We start from the raw sequence: 15885 nt of genomic DNA on the forward strand, positions 1-15885 counted from the left end.
CAGGGGATCCAAATTTCCTCAGGAATCGAATGGAATAGGTTTTAAGGCTCTATCTCTCATAGTTTCCGAGATAATCGCGAAAAACGAAAATGCAAAAAAAAATTAATTCAATTCATCTTGTATAAGGCCTAGGAAGTGGAAAAACGCAATCCTGATGTATAAAAATACAACTGCGTGAAACACACAGGCGTATCAAAATGCAACTGCGTGAAACACACAGGTGTATAAAAATACAACTGCGTGAAACACACACGTGAAATGTCAGATTTCACTGAAAGTTCAATGAAATTCCAAATTTTTGAACAGCAGTAGGACGAGAACTCTTCAGCTTACTTCAATTTTCAACGAAAACATAAGTATTCAGTACTACACTATGTTGAATATTTCATTTATCGAAACCTCAAGAACATGTTTAGCTGAATTTTCCTAATTATTATTCATTTTCATGGAATAATAGGTACTAAAATTAAATTTCCATTAATTTTTCTGTGTTTTAAATTTTCAATAACGCAACTCCTTGAAACTTCAGTGAAACTATAATTTAATAAACAATTTCAAGTGTGCAATGAATTCAAAATGAACTTTGAATTTTTTCCAAATCAATTCGCTTCTAAAACTCACTCCGCGGACGCAGGTTTATTCCATTTTTATCGAGAGTAAAATACAAAATACCAATAATGTAATGGAACATGAATGTAAATCTGGACTCTCACCTAACTCAATGCACTCGCCGCAATAATGGTAAATTGTTTCCTCGCTATAAAAATGTGCCACTTGGAAATATTCCTGTTATATATATTCTTTTGAGGAATAAAAATAAAAAAAAAACGAGGAATAAATGATAAGCATATATTGAGATTATGCATATGTTTACGTCCCCTGTGTATTTTTTTTTCCAGTCTTTACTTTTCTCTGTGCTTCTGTGATGAAAAATAAATATAAAATGGAGGTTAAAAAAAGCAACTGCACCTCAGAGTATATTGCACGGTGTGTAATATTCTATGCATACAGGAAAGGAGCTTCGAAGACGGTGAAAAAATAAATAAATAAATAAATATCCCACGTAAAAGAACTCTCGAGGATTTGAGGATTAAAAAGTCTGACGAAAAAGTTTTGCTCCGGGATCTTTTGCGGTTGCCTCAGAAAAGTATAGCAACCTTACAGAAAAAAATATTATTTTTTTGCCCATGGTAATACGACTAAAAAGCCAGTCTACGAGGGTCTTCCAACGAGCGGAAAGAATCAGGGATGTGGAACATTTAAAATGAAATAACAAACAGCACGTAGAGGCCCGAAATAAAGAGTGGAAAATCGATTTGAAATCCTGAATCCCTTTCCTGAAAGACCTCTCGATGGACCATCGGTTTGCCCCTGAGCCATTCCAACCCGGTAGTCAGATGTCAGTGAAATCCTCCAAATTCTCCAAGGATTTGGATTTTCTGGTCACGCTCCAATGGGGCTATTTTAGCATCCGGCGGGCCATCCGACAGTGCCGGGACACGTTCACAGTCGCGTGTAGGTGATATTCGTTATATTTGAGGAAGTGAACGAGTATTTAAAATCGTATAAATGAGCCGAGTTGAATGTACAGGGGTGGAATTTGTGGGGTAAGTTTAACTAGATGCACTTGACACTTTCTAACACAGGTTATTAATTAGAAAATTTTGAAAGGGAAATTCATGAACGGAAAGGAGAGGGGTTTTAGGGCGTAGAGTTGCTTGATCACATGTAAATACTACTAATGGATTTTCGTTTCACTTTGAAACTTCACATGATTCTAATTTTCAATTGCAAATACTTTAGATATTCTCATTTACCTTGAGGTGAACAAGTCTTTAAAATCACATGTGAATACTACTAATGGATTTTCATTTCGAAAGCGAGTTGAATGGGCGGGGGTGGGATTTATGGGGTCAGCTTAGCCAGATGTACTTGACACTTTCTAGTACAGGTTATTAATTTAGAAAATTTTGAAGGGGAAATTCATGAATGAAGAAGAGAGGATTGTAGGGATTTTTCTACTCTAGAATAGTTTTTAGGGCATGGAGTTATTTGATAACATGTAAATACAATTAACGGAACTCATTCTGAAACATTAAATTGATTCCAATTTGCAATTCCAAATATTTTAGAAATTCTCATTTAACTTGAGGTGAACAAGTCTTTAAAATCAGTTAAATAAAACGAGTTGAATGGGCAGGGGTGGGATTTATGGGGTCAGCTTAACCAGATGTACTTGACACTTTCTAGCACAGGTTATTAATTAGAAAATTTTGAAAGGGAAATTCATGGATGAAGAAGAGAGGAATGTAGGAATTTTTCTGCCCTGTAATTGTGTTTAGGGCGTGGAGTTGTTTGATAACATGTAAATGCTACGAATGATTTTTAATTAATTCTGAAACATTAAATTGATTCCAATTTTCAAATGCAAATACTTTGGAAATTCTCATTTAACTTGAGCTGAATAAGACTTTAAAATCATCTAAATGAAGCGAGTTGAATGTAAAGGGGTAGGATTTATGGGGTCAGCTTAACCAGGTGGTCTTGACTCTTTCTAGCACAAGTATTAATTAATTAGAGGATTTTAGAAGAGAAATCCATGAATGGAGAGACGTGGAATGCAGGGATTTTTCAGTTCTGTACTAGTTTCCAGGGCGTAGGATTTTTTCATCAATAGTTGAGTGAAGTTCAATATCCCCCGCTCCCTTCTCCCGCTTGAATGAACCTGATAAAGAACTTTCAATTCATTTTCAAATATTCCACTAGTTCCCAATCTATTTCTCAATGGAAAATATTTCAAGAATTTTCATTTCTTATCTAGTCATTAGCAGCACCTAGAAACTCACTTAATCACCACTCGAAGGACTGCATCATCATAACAAATGCCACCGCAACCAGGCGATATTTGCTAGATGTGGCCAAGGTGAACAAGTCTTTACTATCGTCTCAATGAATCGAGTTGTAAACGCTCGGGTGGGATTTATTTTAGGCTAGCTTAATCAGATGTACTTGACACTCTCTAACACCGGTACTTATTAAATTGAGAATTTTAAAAAGGAAATTCGTGAATGAAGAGAAGTGGAATGTCCGACTTTTCTAGCTTCACATTAAAATTTGCACGGAGGAAAAACTAAAAAAAAACATACGTGACAAAACGTCAAAGGGATGCGAAATATTCTTTTGGGATTTTTTACGTAAAAACTCGGAAACAATCTGAGGCGAAAAATAAATTTTCCCGCTTGAGTTCTGGACATTTTATGACACGAAACGTAATTTTTACGTGACACTCCGTAAAAATTCACGCGACGAACAGTGATTTCTGCGAATCTGTAGCGTTCCATCACAATTAAGTCAAATAACGTAATTTTACGTAATTTTCGTGGTACTTTTCCGCAACTTTTTTCTCCATATAGGGCGCTGAGTCTTTTTATCAATACTTGAGTAAAGAGTCCGTACGTACATGGTAAAAAAAATTTAGATGGATTTTCCTAACAAAGACCTTGATTTTCATTCAAGAGATAATTCGTTCTAAATTCCAATTTTTTTAGCGGCGGGAAGATGGAAATTCTACAATCTACATGAATTTTCAGGAGAAAATGAATGATTACATGTCAAATTTTTTTTTATTTCCCGGGAATTCTTTTAAAATTTTAGGAATTTTACGATTTTTTGGAGGAACTCTGAAAATTGCGAGCAATCTGGAATTCAAAAGAGATTTCGCTGAATTTTCTTAATGTTTTATCAATCTCCCTAGAATAATTAAACTGAAATTTACAATTCCCGCGAATTTTTCCATGAAATTATGAATTGTCTGTGACAAAATTCCTTCAAATTTCAGTGAAACTGTCACTTCTCAGAAATTTCTAAGCTTACTGAAATTTCAATGGAAAATTTTCAAGAAACTACACTCCCCTCCCCCCATTCCTCAGGTGCATAACCCTAATAATTTTTCATTTCATTCTAAAATTTTGAATTGATCCCAATTCTCAGTCGAAAGCATTTAAGAAATTCTTATTTCTTATCTTGTTACTGATAGCAACTCAAAGCTCTCGTCACCGGTATCTGACGCCCAGAAATATCATCGCAATGATGATATTTTTATCGTTGTGCGACAAAATACCTGAAAATGACTGGTTATTTTTTCCGCCTCCTATTTTCAAATAGAGGTGAAAAAATATTTGAAATCGTCTAAATGAACCGACTTGAATGCGCAGGTGTCGGATTTGCGGAGTTCCTTCAACCAGATGTACTTGACATTTTCTAGCGCCGGTAATTATTAATGAGAGAACATTAGAAGGGAAATTCCTGAATAAAGAGAGGTGAAATATAGGGATTTTTTAGTTATATACTAGTCCTAAGGGCGTGGAGTTGTTTTATTAATGCTCGGATGAAGTTTCCCTGCTCTCCTCTGACTTAAATAAATCGCATGAATTTTAAAGTCAACTCTGAAGTTGAAGTGATTAATTTTTGTTATCAAACGTCAGGCACTTTCGTTCCTTATGAAGTTACTAATGTTGCCCCGAAGTTATCACCACAGACGTCATTAACATGTTCGCAGTCGCGTGCACGTGATATTGGTCGTATTAGAGGAGAGGAACAAGTGTTTGAAATGATCTAGATGAACTAAGTTGAATGTACAAGCGTCGAGATTATATGGGTACCTTTACCAGATGCACTTGAAAGGTTCTGACGCAAGTACTTATTAACCAGAGAATTTGAAAGAGAAATTCATGAATGAAGAGAGGAGGAATGCAGGGATTTTCCAGCCCTAAAGCAATTCCTAGGGCGTGGAGATGTTTTATTAATGCTTCGGTGGAATTTTCCTGCGGACTCCCTCTGTGTAAATAACCTGACGAATTTTCAATTAATTCGGAAAATTTAAATTGATGCTAATTCTCAATAAAGAATATCTCCGGAATTCTCGTTTCTTATCTAGTCAATAATGGCGCCTCGAAGCTATCTTGACCATCGTCTTAATTATTTCCGAGAGTCGTTATCCGGAAGAAGTGTCCGGAAAAAAAATCTCACGCGCTCTCTTTGAACAGACAACGCGAGATTTTTATTCTTGGGAATCTTCTATTTTTTATTTTCTTGCCTCAAACTAAACTTGCTTAAGAATGTTTTTTTTTATGATAGAAGTGAAAAAAGGACACTTTTTGCACGCTTCGCGCACAAAGAACCGCGTTTTTCTCAGGAGTGACATTCAATGTACGATACGTACGTAAACAAGTGGAAAACTGCTCTTGTATTGCATTTAATATAGTTATTTTTGCAAATAAATTATCAATATGCATCCGAACGTTTTTTTTGCACGTCATTTCCTTCTCTCATGTACAATTCCTTGTTTATTTCATATTATTAAATTCAATAAAATTTCTGTTTGACTAATTTCGTCAGACTTTCAAATTAGTTTAATGTTATCATCATCATTATTTTTATTATCTCTTTTTTCTATACTGCGATCGTCTTTTTTACAGTTCAGTAGCGAAGCGGTAAACCGGGTTGAGTCGATTTTGACTATTGGCCAATTTTTGACGAATATCTGGGAATCTAAAAGAGATAGAACAATTTTTGTCATGACCTTTTTTGTAGAACCAACTGAGGGTTAGTAAAAACGTCATGAGCAAAATTTTGCTATCTCTCTTAGATTCCGAGATATTTGTCAAAAAATGGCCAAAAGTCAAAATCGACTTAACCCGGTTTACCGCTTCACTACTGAGTTCTATCTATCGCTCCCCTCAGCCCTTGCGTCAAAATGTTGATAGAAAAATTTTATTTACGATTTTTTAAGCCATCGTTCAATCAATTCAAAAAATTTTTTTAGTTATCGTGGGACAACCGAGTTTTGAAATAAATCGAAAATTAAAAAAATAATCGATGAATTAAAGCTTAATTAATAGTGATCGGTAGGGCTCACCAATCCGTTCATTAGCGAACAATTGGAGAAAAACTTTGTTACATACGTGCACACACGAGGTCTAAAAATGGCATTTTCGGACTTTGTGGATCATACTGGGTCGGTATAACACAAAAAACCCAAAACTTAAATTTGAACAATGACACAGCTTCCATTCAGAAGCAAAATGTACTTCCCGGCGAGTGGGATTACACGCCGAGCGTCGACTTTTACCACTTGCATTGTAACATACTATTCTCTCACTGTACAAAAACATCTAACAATGCAAACATTGACTTTCGCCACTTCCCCCATAAAAATGACTAATTAAAACCGATAAAAACATCGATAATTCTACATCCTCCCATCGCATGTGCACTATCCTCAATGATAAAAAGGATATGAGCCATCAAAACAACCAGCGAAATACAAGGAAACCCTCAACCACCGTATAAACTCGTGGACATTCGCTCGGCCTCACGTGATACTGGTTAATCGAATAATGGCAGCTGACTGGGTCACGAAGGAAATTACATGGATGTAATTGCAGACTGTGCGCAATCTGTATCAAATTGGAAAGTGGATGCAAAACATGGAATATCACAAATTCATTTATGCCACACGATGTCCCAGTGTATTTTTTGTTTTCTCCTCCCCCTCCACCCGCGCCCAACATTTTGGGGGGCTTTCATCCCGAATCCCCCGCTATATATGGTTTTTGTAATGGAGTGGGATTTTCGTAAGGGTGGAGAACTGTATCTTGTCGCTGGTTATTGCGACACGACGGCGCCACAAGCCCACCGTTTAGACCGTAAGCTGACTTTGCCTCGCAGAATTTAATTTTACCACGGTAATTTACAGTATATCTCCACTCACCCCCTGTCATCCTCTTTGTCCACCCCACCCACCCTTTCATAGGGTCCTCCTTCATTTCTTCAAAGCTTCCCGACACAACGAACGACGGGGATAAACAGTTTTGCCAGAGCGAAAGACCCATTTTCCTCTGCACAACATTTTCAGCTTTCTGCGTGTATTCTTATTCTTTTATGCTCCCTCCATGGCAGTTCCTCGTACCGTCGCCATTTTTTCTGTCAACTTTTTTTTGTATTTCTTAAGATGTTCTTTTTTTTCACTTCATTCAACTGGACTCCATGGCTACAAGACGGAAAACTTTGATCTGGTTCGAGTTTACTCGTTTAATTTTTATTCCACTTGCTTAACGGTATAATGGTTTGAATGAAACGAATGAAGTTTGTAATTATAAGTTTCTTCGTAATTTTGAAGAGGGCTCTTGAAGAATGCAACGGTCTCTGCTGATCATATAGCCGGTGGGATTACTTTTACCGAGTTTATTCAACAGTCTGATAATATTTGGAATTGAAATAGAGTAGTGTGGAAATAACCACGAATAACTGCTACAGTATGATTCACTAATTGGACTGTGAGAATGCACTGTTGGAGATAGATTTTATGTGGCATATGTTGTATAACTAATTGGATTAATCCTGGAAACATGAGAATATGTGGTGGGAGGCTCATCATGAGTGATAATGTGTGTTTTACGGGGGAAAAAAGAGGTACTAGGAATGAAGATTGAGGTGAAGTCCCTTTATATACATATTCCGGACAATTTCATCGTGTCATACATCCTCCTGGGAGTGGGAAGATGTCGACAATTTTCTTGGGTAGAAACCATATCAAACCAGATAACGAGATAATAGTCACGGTAGTTCGCTCACAAGGCACTACCTATCTTTCTTCCTGACTAACGTACACGTGTATAAAGAAAGGATGGAGGACAGCTGAGAGGAGGAGGGAGAAAAGAGCTCAGTTGTACCAAAGTAGAAGGTACGAGAGAGCTCCAGAGTCGGGAGGATGCTCCTCGATCTGCTATAAATCTTTCTAATCCTTGCATTTTGCGAGTAAAATATGACCGAGCCGAGTATATTTCTCCTCCTGGGGGCGTATCCAAATGGAGAGTCTCGCATGTGAGATTTTTCCTTTCTTCTGGATCTTTTTTTAACACATCGTTAGGGATGCGTATTGAATATAAATTTTTCTACACTTGAAAATTTATCTTTCTGGATTTTTTCGAGGAGAGTCAACGAGACTCTTGTAGATGGTTAGATAGTTAATTGTTAATGGACACTATTATGTTAGAAACATACGTTAATATGCATTGAAAGACGGTTTTAATTTTAATTAATTTTCTTCAGAACACACTCATGATTTTAAATTTTTTTCAAAGACATCGGTGCGAAATGTAAAGATCACACGGGTAGAGTTTGAGAATCAAAAGGGTGCATTTAAGGGTCACAAGTGCTATTGCAAATGCGCGATTTGCAAATGATATAGTTATAGTTTTATCAAAAGATTTTTCATTAATTAAATTTCAATCAATTCAATGATTTGGTTTGGGATTAAATATTCAATTCTGAAGAGTATTCCACAAAGAGTCATTACGGACACAACCATGGGCAAGATGAATAAAAAATGTCAGGAATGATTTGATCTTAATTATAATAAATTCAAGTTTCCAACATTGGAAATTTGAATGTCAAAAAATTTTCAAAACTGTACAATTTCCAATATTGTCAATTTAATTAATAGCTTTCGGCGTTTGCGATGGCACGAATAATCTTCTTGACACTCAAAATATAATAGTACTCGAAAATCGACAGACCGACCAATCGCGTACTAGTATCTATTTTTTTTTCATTCTCGAGTCCGTAATATCCAAAGATGGTAAAAATATAAATTTTGAGTCAACTATAGATGGCACAATAGTTCCAAAATGCGCGGGTACTGGTAAAAATAAATCGAAATCGATCTCTCGATGTCCGATGTCCTTGAATATTTATTCATGTATTCTGACATTTTTTCTTGCAGAAATTTCAAATATCATATCTCTCTTAAATATATCGAGTCATTATTACTGAATGTTAATGGGAGTTTCGCGGAATCCACCCCATAGAGTCTCATTGCAGAGGGTTCCCGGTCTTTAAATTAATTAAAAAATGCATTTTCTATAAATCTTGATCACATTCAATGGATTAAAGAAAAAATTACGCACTAGTACGCGATTGGTCGGTACCTGGTTAAAAACCTGGGGATAGAGTTTGAAAATCAAAAGAGTGCATACAAGGGTCAATTTTTTGTTCGTGTTATTGACCGCAAGGATAGGCTACAAAAAGAACGATTTGCAAACATTAATGAATCTTCGATCAATTAGATTTCAATTTTCAACGTCCGAGTATTCATCTTTTGAGACATTTCCTTTGAGATTAAATATTCAATTCTGAAGGGTGTCACAAAGAGTCATCACACTTTGCTGTCAGCTGACGCATTTGGACACAACAACAGACACGATAAATGAAAAATTTCCCGGCGAATTTCCCCTTAAATGAAATTAAAATTTTCACCAGTCTACAATTTCCAATTTTGTCAATTGAATAAATAGCTTCCAGCGATTATAACCGACCCAATAATCTTATCTCCCGCGTGACCGATAATAGAATATCTCCACCGCGTAAAAAAAGTAGCAGAGTACATCGAGCACTGTTCAAAGTTATTTCGTGTTCGCCCCAAAGTATTTGCAGTACCATCCACCGTATTATTATTTTTTTTACCACTTCGAGCGAGATGCGGGCATGAGTTTGCGTAATAAGAGAGCAGATGCAGCAAGAGGATGTAGATCTATATAACATTAAAGTATCGAGAAAACTAGAGCAGAAGAGCGAGACAATATCGAGGCATCGAGTTGCGAATAGAGCGACAGTAGGTACAACGGATACATACATATAACACGTTACTCTCAAATGTAAAGTATAAAGAAGCTGCCAGAGGCGAAAAGAAACGAAACTTTTGGATAAAACACATAAACTATAACAAGTTTTATGCGATGTGAAACTTGGTTATGTACGCTTTTTGGCTATTTTCTTTTACATTGCAACGAAAAGATGATTATAAAAGTAACTGCAAGCGTTTTAAAATAATTACATGGGCGAAGGTAAAAAAAAACAATGAAGGAAAGAAAAATGAGACATGAGCAAAAAGTGAGACGATGCAGAGAGGCGATTTGATAAACGAATAAATTCAGGAGAAAATCTTAGATGGAGGAGGCTAGCTTGCGGCTAAACAATATGTTGTCTGGCATCCACAACCAACGTTAAACAATAAATAATCATTGTTTTGCCTATTACGAACCGCTTTTAATCTGCAAGGTGACGGCGTTGCCACCCTGAGCACACTGGTATGTCCCCATGTGCTCTTCCTTAGCTGAGTTACTGTATATTGCTGATGTTCCATTCTTAAGTGGATCAACAGCAATCTCACCAGTCTTGAGTTGCGGTATTTCTTGGTCATTTTTCCTCCATTCAACCCTATTTCCAGGCGGATCGTGACATGTTATTCTCCATGGTTGTCCCTCGAGGATGGGCTCATCTAGTCCCTTGTGATGAACTTTTTTCAACAAGAATTTTTACAATCTCATTATCTCTCACTTGTTACTGTTGTTAGGATAAATAGAGAGAAGGGGAATTAAATCGGCGAAATAAATCCTTCGTAACGTCTTTGAAATAATAAATTTTAAAAGATAATTTAGTTGGATAGAGTTCAAGAGTTGGAGACATTTTCAATTTCACGTATTGTTGTACCGTAAAAACTGGAGATTCTAGATAACGAAATGTGTTCGTAACAAAGGAGAATTTTTAACGGTTGAAAATAAATTGCCTTAACGATTCTGGTGATACGATAAGCCTACAAATAAGAAACTCACCGAAAAAATCTGATTTGTAAACGCAAACTCATTAAATAAATTTGTTTATCCCGCAGTTAACTGATGACGCAGATTTCTTGAGGACGACAAGTCGCGTCAATAGACGAGAAAAGAATGACGTGAACTCCAGCAAATGACCGTACATGAGTCACCCTTTCCTCATCATGAGAGATGAATAAAAAAATTTAATGAATGCATTAGTAACGATCCGATGAAATCGACTCATTAATCGTTAAGTAAAATTTCACTTTGTTGTTTTCTAAATGCATATCATCGAGTTTAGCGTGTCGGCGCGGGGTTGAATGTGTGCTGTATGCGCGCGCCAGAAGCACGTGCTCCCAGCTGGTTTTAGATCGCAAGGAAAAACGAAGGCCAACGGGAGAGGCAACTGATTAGATTTGAAATTTTAAAAAATTCCACAGCACTTGTACACAATTAGATCAACTAAATTCCCGTCTGCCAAGTGTTTTCATTTAATTACTCATTCTAATTCATAAAGATCGTGACATCAACTAGCTGGTACATGAGTTTGTTTGTTTCTTGATATCTCGAAATTAAATGCACGAGTTTCACTGAGAGTGGAAACGAAAATTCAAGGAAAACCAAACGATATGATGTCATGTGCACTTGAAAAAAAAAACCAATTGATTGCCCCCAGTCGTGCGCACCCCGAGTATAACGTCAGAAAATTCCCTACAACCTCCCCCAAATGACCACACGTTTTTCCAACATTTCAATGAAGATGAAAAACCCATAAAACAATAAAAAAAATAACGCAAAGATCAGGTGAATTCAGACTCAGACGTGAGTTGTCACGCAAAAAAATAAATAGCAGTGTTTGTGTCAAATAAAAGCAGGTGATTAGAGAATTGGGGTCAGACTCTCTGATTAATCTGAGAAATAAATAAATGTTAATTAAATTGGAGTAGCGTTTGAAGGAAAACATGGACTCACCAGCCTGGACCGTGGCGAGGGTGCTTGCTAAATATAGAAAACCTAGTAGCAGAACAGAATCAGCCTGCCTCTTCATTCTTGTCGTCATACGTACGAATTCTCCGTTTGTAGTGTTGTTACAATGTCGTTCACTGAAATTAAAAAATGCCGTCGAACGATCAACGACACGAACTGGTTCAATTGAATCCAATGAGAGGCAGGAAATTGAATGATTCGTTGGAGAAATTGGGGATTTTACAAGTCAGAGGGTGACAAATGAGAGGTAACTCAAGAAACTCGATAACCACAAATATAATGTCTGAACCTGGGTAGGGGCAGCACTGGTGTCTCCTCGTCTCACGTCGTTGGAATTCCTCGATTGATTTCAAAATGCCCGAACTGTCGTTATCCCACTTGACAAACGTTTTTTTTATCACTCGTTATCAACTACACTGTTATTGGGTGATTAAATAATCAGAGTTTACGTCAGAGATGAGTATAATCTCGTGAAAAATCTGTCCCACTTGACAAGGGGATTCTTATTTGGTATATGGGAGGTTCAAGTCGCGAGACTGAACACACACATCACTGAACGCAGGCGTTTCACTCGCGGAATAACTGCTGGGGGACGGAATGGCGGGGCTTGGGATGCTCGCGTCACACTTGCACTCGGGGTTTTGAGGAGTCTTTGTTGCAGTCGGTGGAGTTGTCAGAGGGGCGACGAGAACCGCGGTGTTTCAGCTTTAACTGCGCCGAGGGGATTCTCTTGGCTTTCTCGAGTGAACTGGGGGAATGGGGGAACTGGAACGTTTCCCGCAAAAGTCACCAGGCTGGGGGGCGCTCGTCTTCTGGAGGGATTGTCACTGCGCACACGCGGGAGTATTCGAAATTATGAGCCGATTTTTTTTGACGATTGTCTTGGGAGATTTGTCCATTGACATTGATGAATAAATGGATGATTGGTAATTACTGTTGTTTTTGTGGAAATTAATTGTTTTGCGGAACTGGAGTCAGTGGAGCTGTTATTTTTTTAATTATTAATTTTTCTTTGTTCAAGCGTTTAAACAAAAAAATTATAAAAAACTTTTTAATTGATATTTTTCTATTAATTTCTGATATTTTTTGTTTGTTTTTATTTATTTCTATTAATTTTTGTTTTGGCTCGGAATCGATAAACTCATGACAATTGTTCAGAATATCCAAGTATCTTTTACAGTGTGAATTATCAAATTTGTCAATTAAATTCCGTGAGGAAAATTGGAAAAACGTTTCACACGTCTCCTTTTCACAGGAGATTCAGGTAAAAATTACAAAACGCTCTTGAAACATTCCGTGACCTTAGGTAAAAATTACGTGACAGTTATCCGTAAAATTTCCTACAACCACATTTCGCTCCGGAATTACGGAAAAGATACGTAATTTTTATTCAATATTTCTCTCCGTGCACTACAAAAGTAGAAAAGCATTTCACTAGAGAAAAAGTACTTGGTTATCCTTAAGACTGCCTGCATTTCTCAGCTTTGACGATCGGAAATGTACCACAATTCTGTTCTGTAATTAAATTACTTTTTTATCGGCCTTGCAGTCCCTGAAAAGAGGGAGATGAACGACAGTCGACAACAACTTTTATTAAAATTACTGTTGTTTATGGAAACACTGTTCCCTCAGAGCGACGGAATTAAATAAATACTGTCTTGATTCAAATATTGTTTTTGTGATGCGCTTCACGTTTTACCGACTTTGTTATGAAATTTCTGCTTTTACTGGTATTAAAAAAATTATATCTCTTACTCATTTGATTTTTTCCGCTTCTCTTATCGCATATACTCTGTATAATTTTTCATCCCAGCCATAAATGAATGCATAAAAGAATATGTTCCAATTTAAACGTTTTAATGGTATGAAATAAATTATTCATTCAAAAATATTTATTGATCCAAATAAATGATTAATACCGGTCAGTAAATTCGTTCTCTTCACCATCTGAGGAATGATTTCATTTATATCTACTAAAATTTTTATTTGAATGGAGGAAACATTTATGGATGTCTGGGAGACCACTTGATGTGAATAAAAAACGCAAATAAAAATCTAGTCCACGATTGACTAAGGGGTCATTCAAATATTACGTCTCGTGCTCTTTGGACTTTTTAGACCCCCTCCCCCACCCCAACCGCTCTCGTCACAGTCGCAAGTCGTTCCAAATATGGACCCCTTCTTGTATATTACGCCATAAAATCCGCGACTTGCCCCCTATAATGGCGATTTTTTTGAGTTTTCTCATAAAATTGAATTTGAGAAACAAGAATAAGGAGAAGACAAGACATTCGGTGAATGATTACATCTTTATGCGATGCTCGTCGAACTCTTTATAACTTATTATTTAAACATAGGGCTTGGTGCCTGGTTGCATCAAGCCCGGTTAAAAAAATTCTCAGCCAAGCATAGGAATAAATGATAATAATCTACCGATTAATTTTGATCCAGAGTTCAGTGAGGCTCGGCTGCACCAAGCCTGGTTAAGTAAATCGTCTGTCAAGTATCGCCGATTATCTGCCGATCAATTTTTCTATTTCACCAAAAAATGTTCTGTGCACCGATAGAAAAAAATATTTTCATCACGCTGTGACGAAAAGTGAACTTTTCGGCACGCTCCGCGTGCCTAAAAGTCCAATTTCCGCCACATTGTGATGAAAAATATTGTTCGTAACTCGTGAAAAAATGTTTTTTAGCTCGTATATAAACCTCCCACTCGCCAAAAAACACTTTTTTGCACTCGTTACAAAATATACTATTTTATTGAGATGTTTCTTTCTTGGAACAAGTATTGTACCAATGAAAACTTTTCCTTTATGAGTAATCGAAAAGGCACTTCTTGGTACGACGTGAACGTAGTAACAGTGTCAAAATAGTAGATTGTGCACCGAGGGAGGAAAACAGCACAGTCCAACCCGCTCGGCTTCGCCTCGGGCAGTAATCCAGACTGGTTTGAATGTCTTGTTTTACTTCCCAGTTGCACATACTATTTTTCATCACACTGTTGGCGCCTCGGCTCGTGATATAAACCTCCCACTCGCCAAAAAACACTTTTTTGCACTCGTTACGAAATATACTATTTCGCAGGGAAGAACGTGGGTTATGTAATTCCGAGGATCGTCAAAAACAGCAGAAATCCGAGGAGTGAAATAAGCCACTTTCCTCCCGTCATTTGGGGAGGAAAATAGAACTTTTCATCACAAGGTCCACAAAGTATTTTCTGACGAATGTGGCTTTGTAGGCCGAGCCGAAGGCGAGGCCTATAATCACATTCGTCAGAAAATACTTTTGGACCGTGTGATGAATGNGAGAAGGCTCGCAAACCGCGATCTAACCGAACGAAGCGAGGTTAGAATCGCGGTTTACCGGGCCTTCTCACGAAAAATTGTTTTTTGGATGCAAAAAACAATTATTCCTCACCTAGACAATACATGCACCGCCTACAGTCTACGAATGCGCCCCCTACATTTAACGAAACCCTTATCGCCTCCTGCCGGAAAATATTCCGCTATTATGAGTTCGAAGTGTTATTGTTGCGGATGGTGAGTGTCGATATAATAGGCGAATCCACAGTTATTGGAGCAGATGGCGGGAATGACTGGAGAGTCGTAATGTGCCTGTTGACTATCACAACAGGATGGAAAAAATGTTTTATTCGTAAATGAGTGGAGTTGAGGCAGGCGACGAGTGAGAAACAAAACAGAAGCGGGGTGGGGGTAGCCGTGAGTGTGGGGCGCTGAGTGGCGAGTGCCGGTGTTGTTGCTTGAGAGAGTCAACATAACGTCTCGCGTAGGTTAGAGAAGAGACGACGCCGCAGGTTGTTGTTTTCAGTGAAATTACACAGGAACTATCGGGTGAAATGTTTTAACGTATTAGTTGTGCGACTGGTGATCAATTCAGTCATGTAAACACTGAAAATTCGATCGAATGTCGAGGTTTTGAGGGTGTGAGGGGTAAATATGAAGACCGTGGGCATAAAATGTCGCGTTGATCCGTTTGTTTTGATGAATAATTATCAAAAAATGGAGGAGTAGGAGTTATTAACGAGTTTGTGAGTTACAATGGACATTTTTGAGTGACGAGTGAGATTGGACTGTTTATCAAGGGGAAGGTCAGCGACTGAGGTGTGTTGTGATGTGCGAGCGTGACGACAGTAGACGCCACAGGCCATTGTTCTCAGAGAAATCACACAAGAACTACAGGGAAAAATATTTTAGTGTGTTATTTATGCGAGTGGTGATCA

The 15885-nt window shown here is 37.5% G+C and overlaps 1 protein-coding gene across 1 annotated transcript in view; it reads right to left on the reverse strand.

Annotated features, from left to right (window-relative positions):
• LOC107040790 (neuroplastin) overlaps positions 1–12380 on the reverse strand; it is a 24172-nt gene extending 11792 nt beyond the window's left edge. Inside the window, exons 1-3 of the mRNA XM_015261032.1 lie at positions 11932–12380; positions 11628–11758; positions 10103–10357 (exon numbers count right to left, since the gene is read on the reverse strand). Of these exons, the coding sequence (XP_015116518.1) occupies positions 10103–10357; positions 11628–11715 (343 nt within the window). The 5' untranslated portion in view covers positions 11716–11758; positions 11932–12380. The remainder of the gene's footprint in view (positions 1–10102; positions 10358–11627; positions 11759–11931) is intronic.
• Between the last annotated feature and the right edge of the window lie 3505 nt (positions 12381–15885).

The sequence above is a fragment of the Diachasma alloeum genome, unplaced genomic scaffold, assembly GCF_001412515.2.
Source record: "Diachasma alloeum isolate Michigan unplaced genomic scaffold, Dall2.0 Dall_scaffold_00343, whole genome shotgun sequence".
Lineage (NCBI taxonomy): Eukaryota > Metazoa > Arthropoda > Insecta > Hymenoptera > Braconidae > Diachasma > Diachasma alloeum.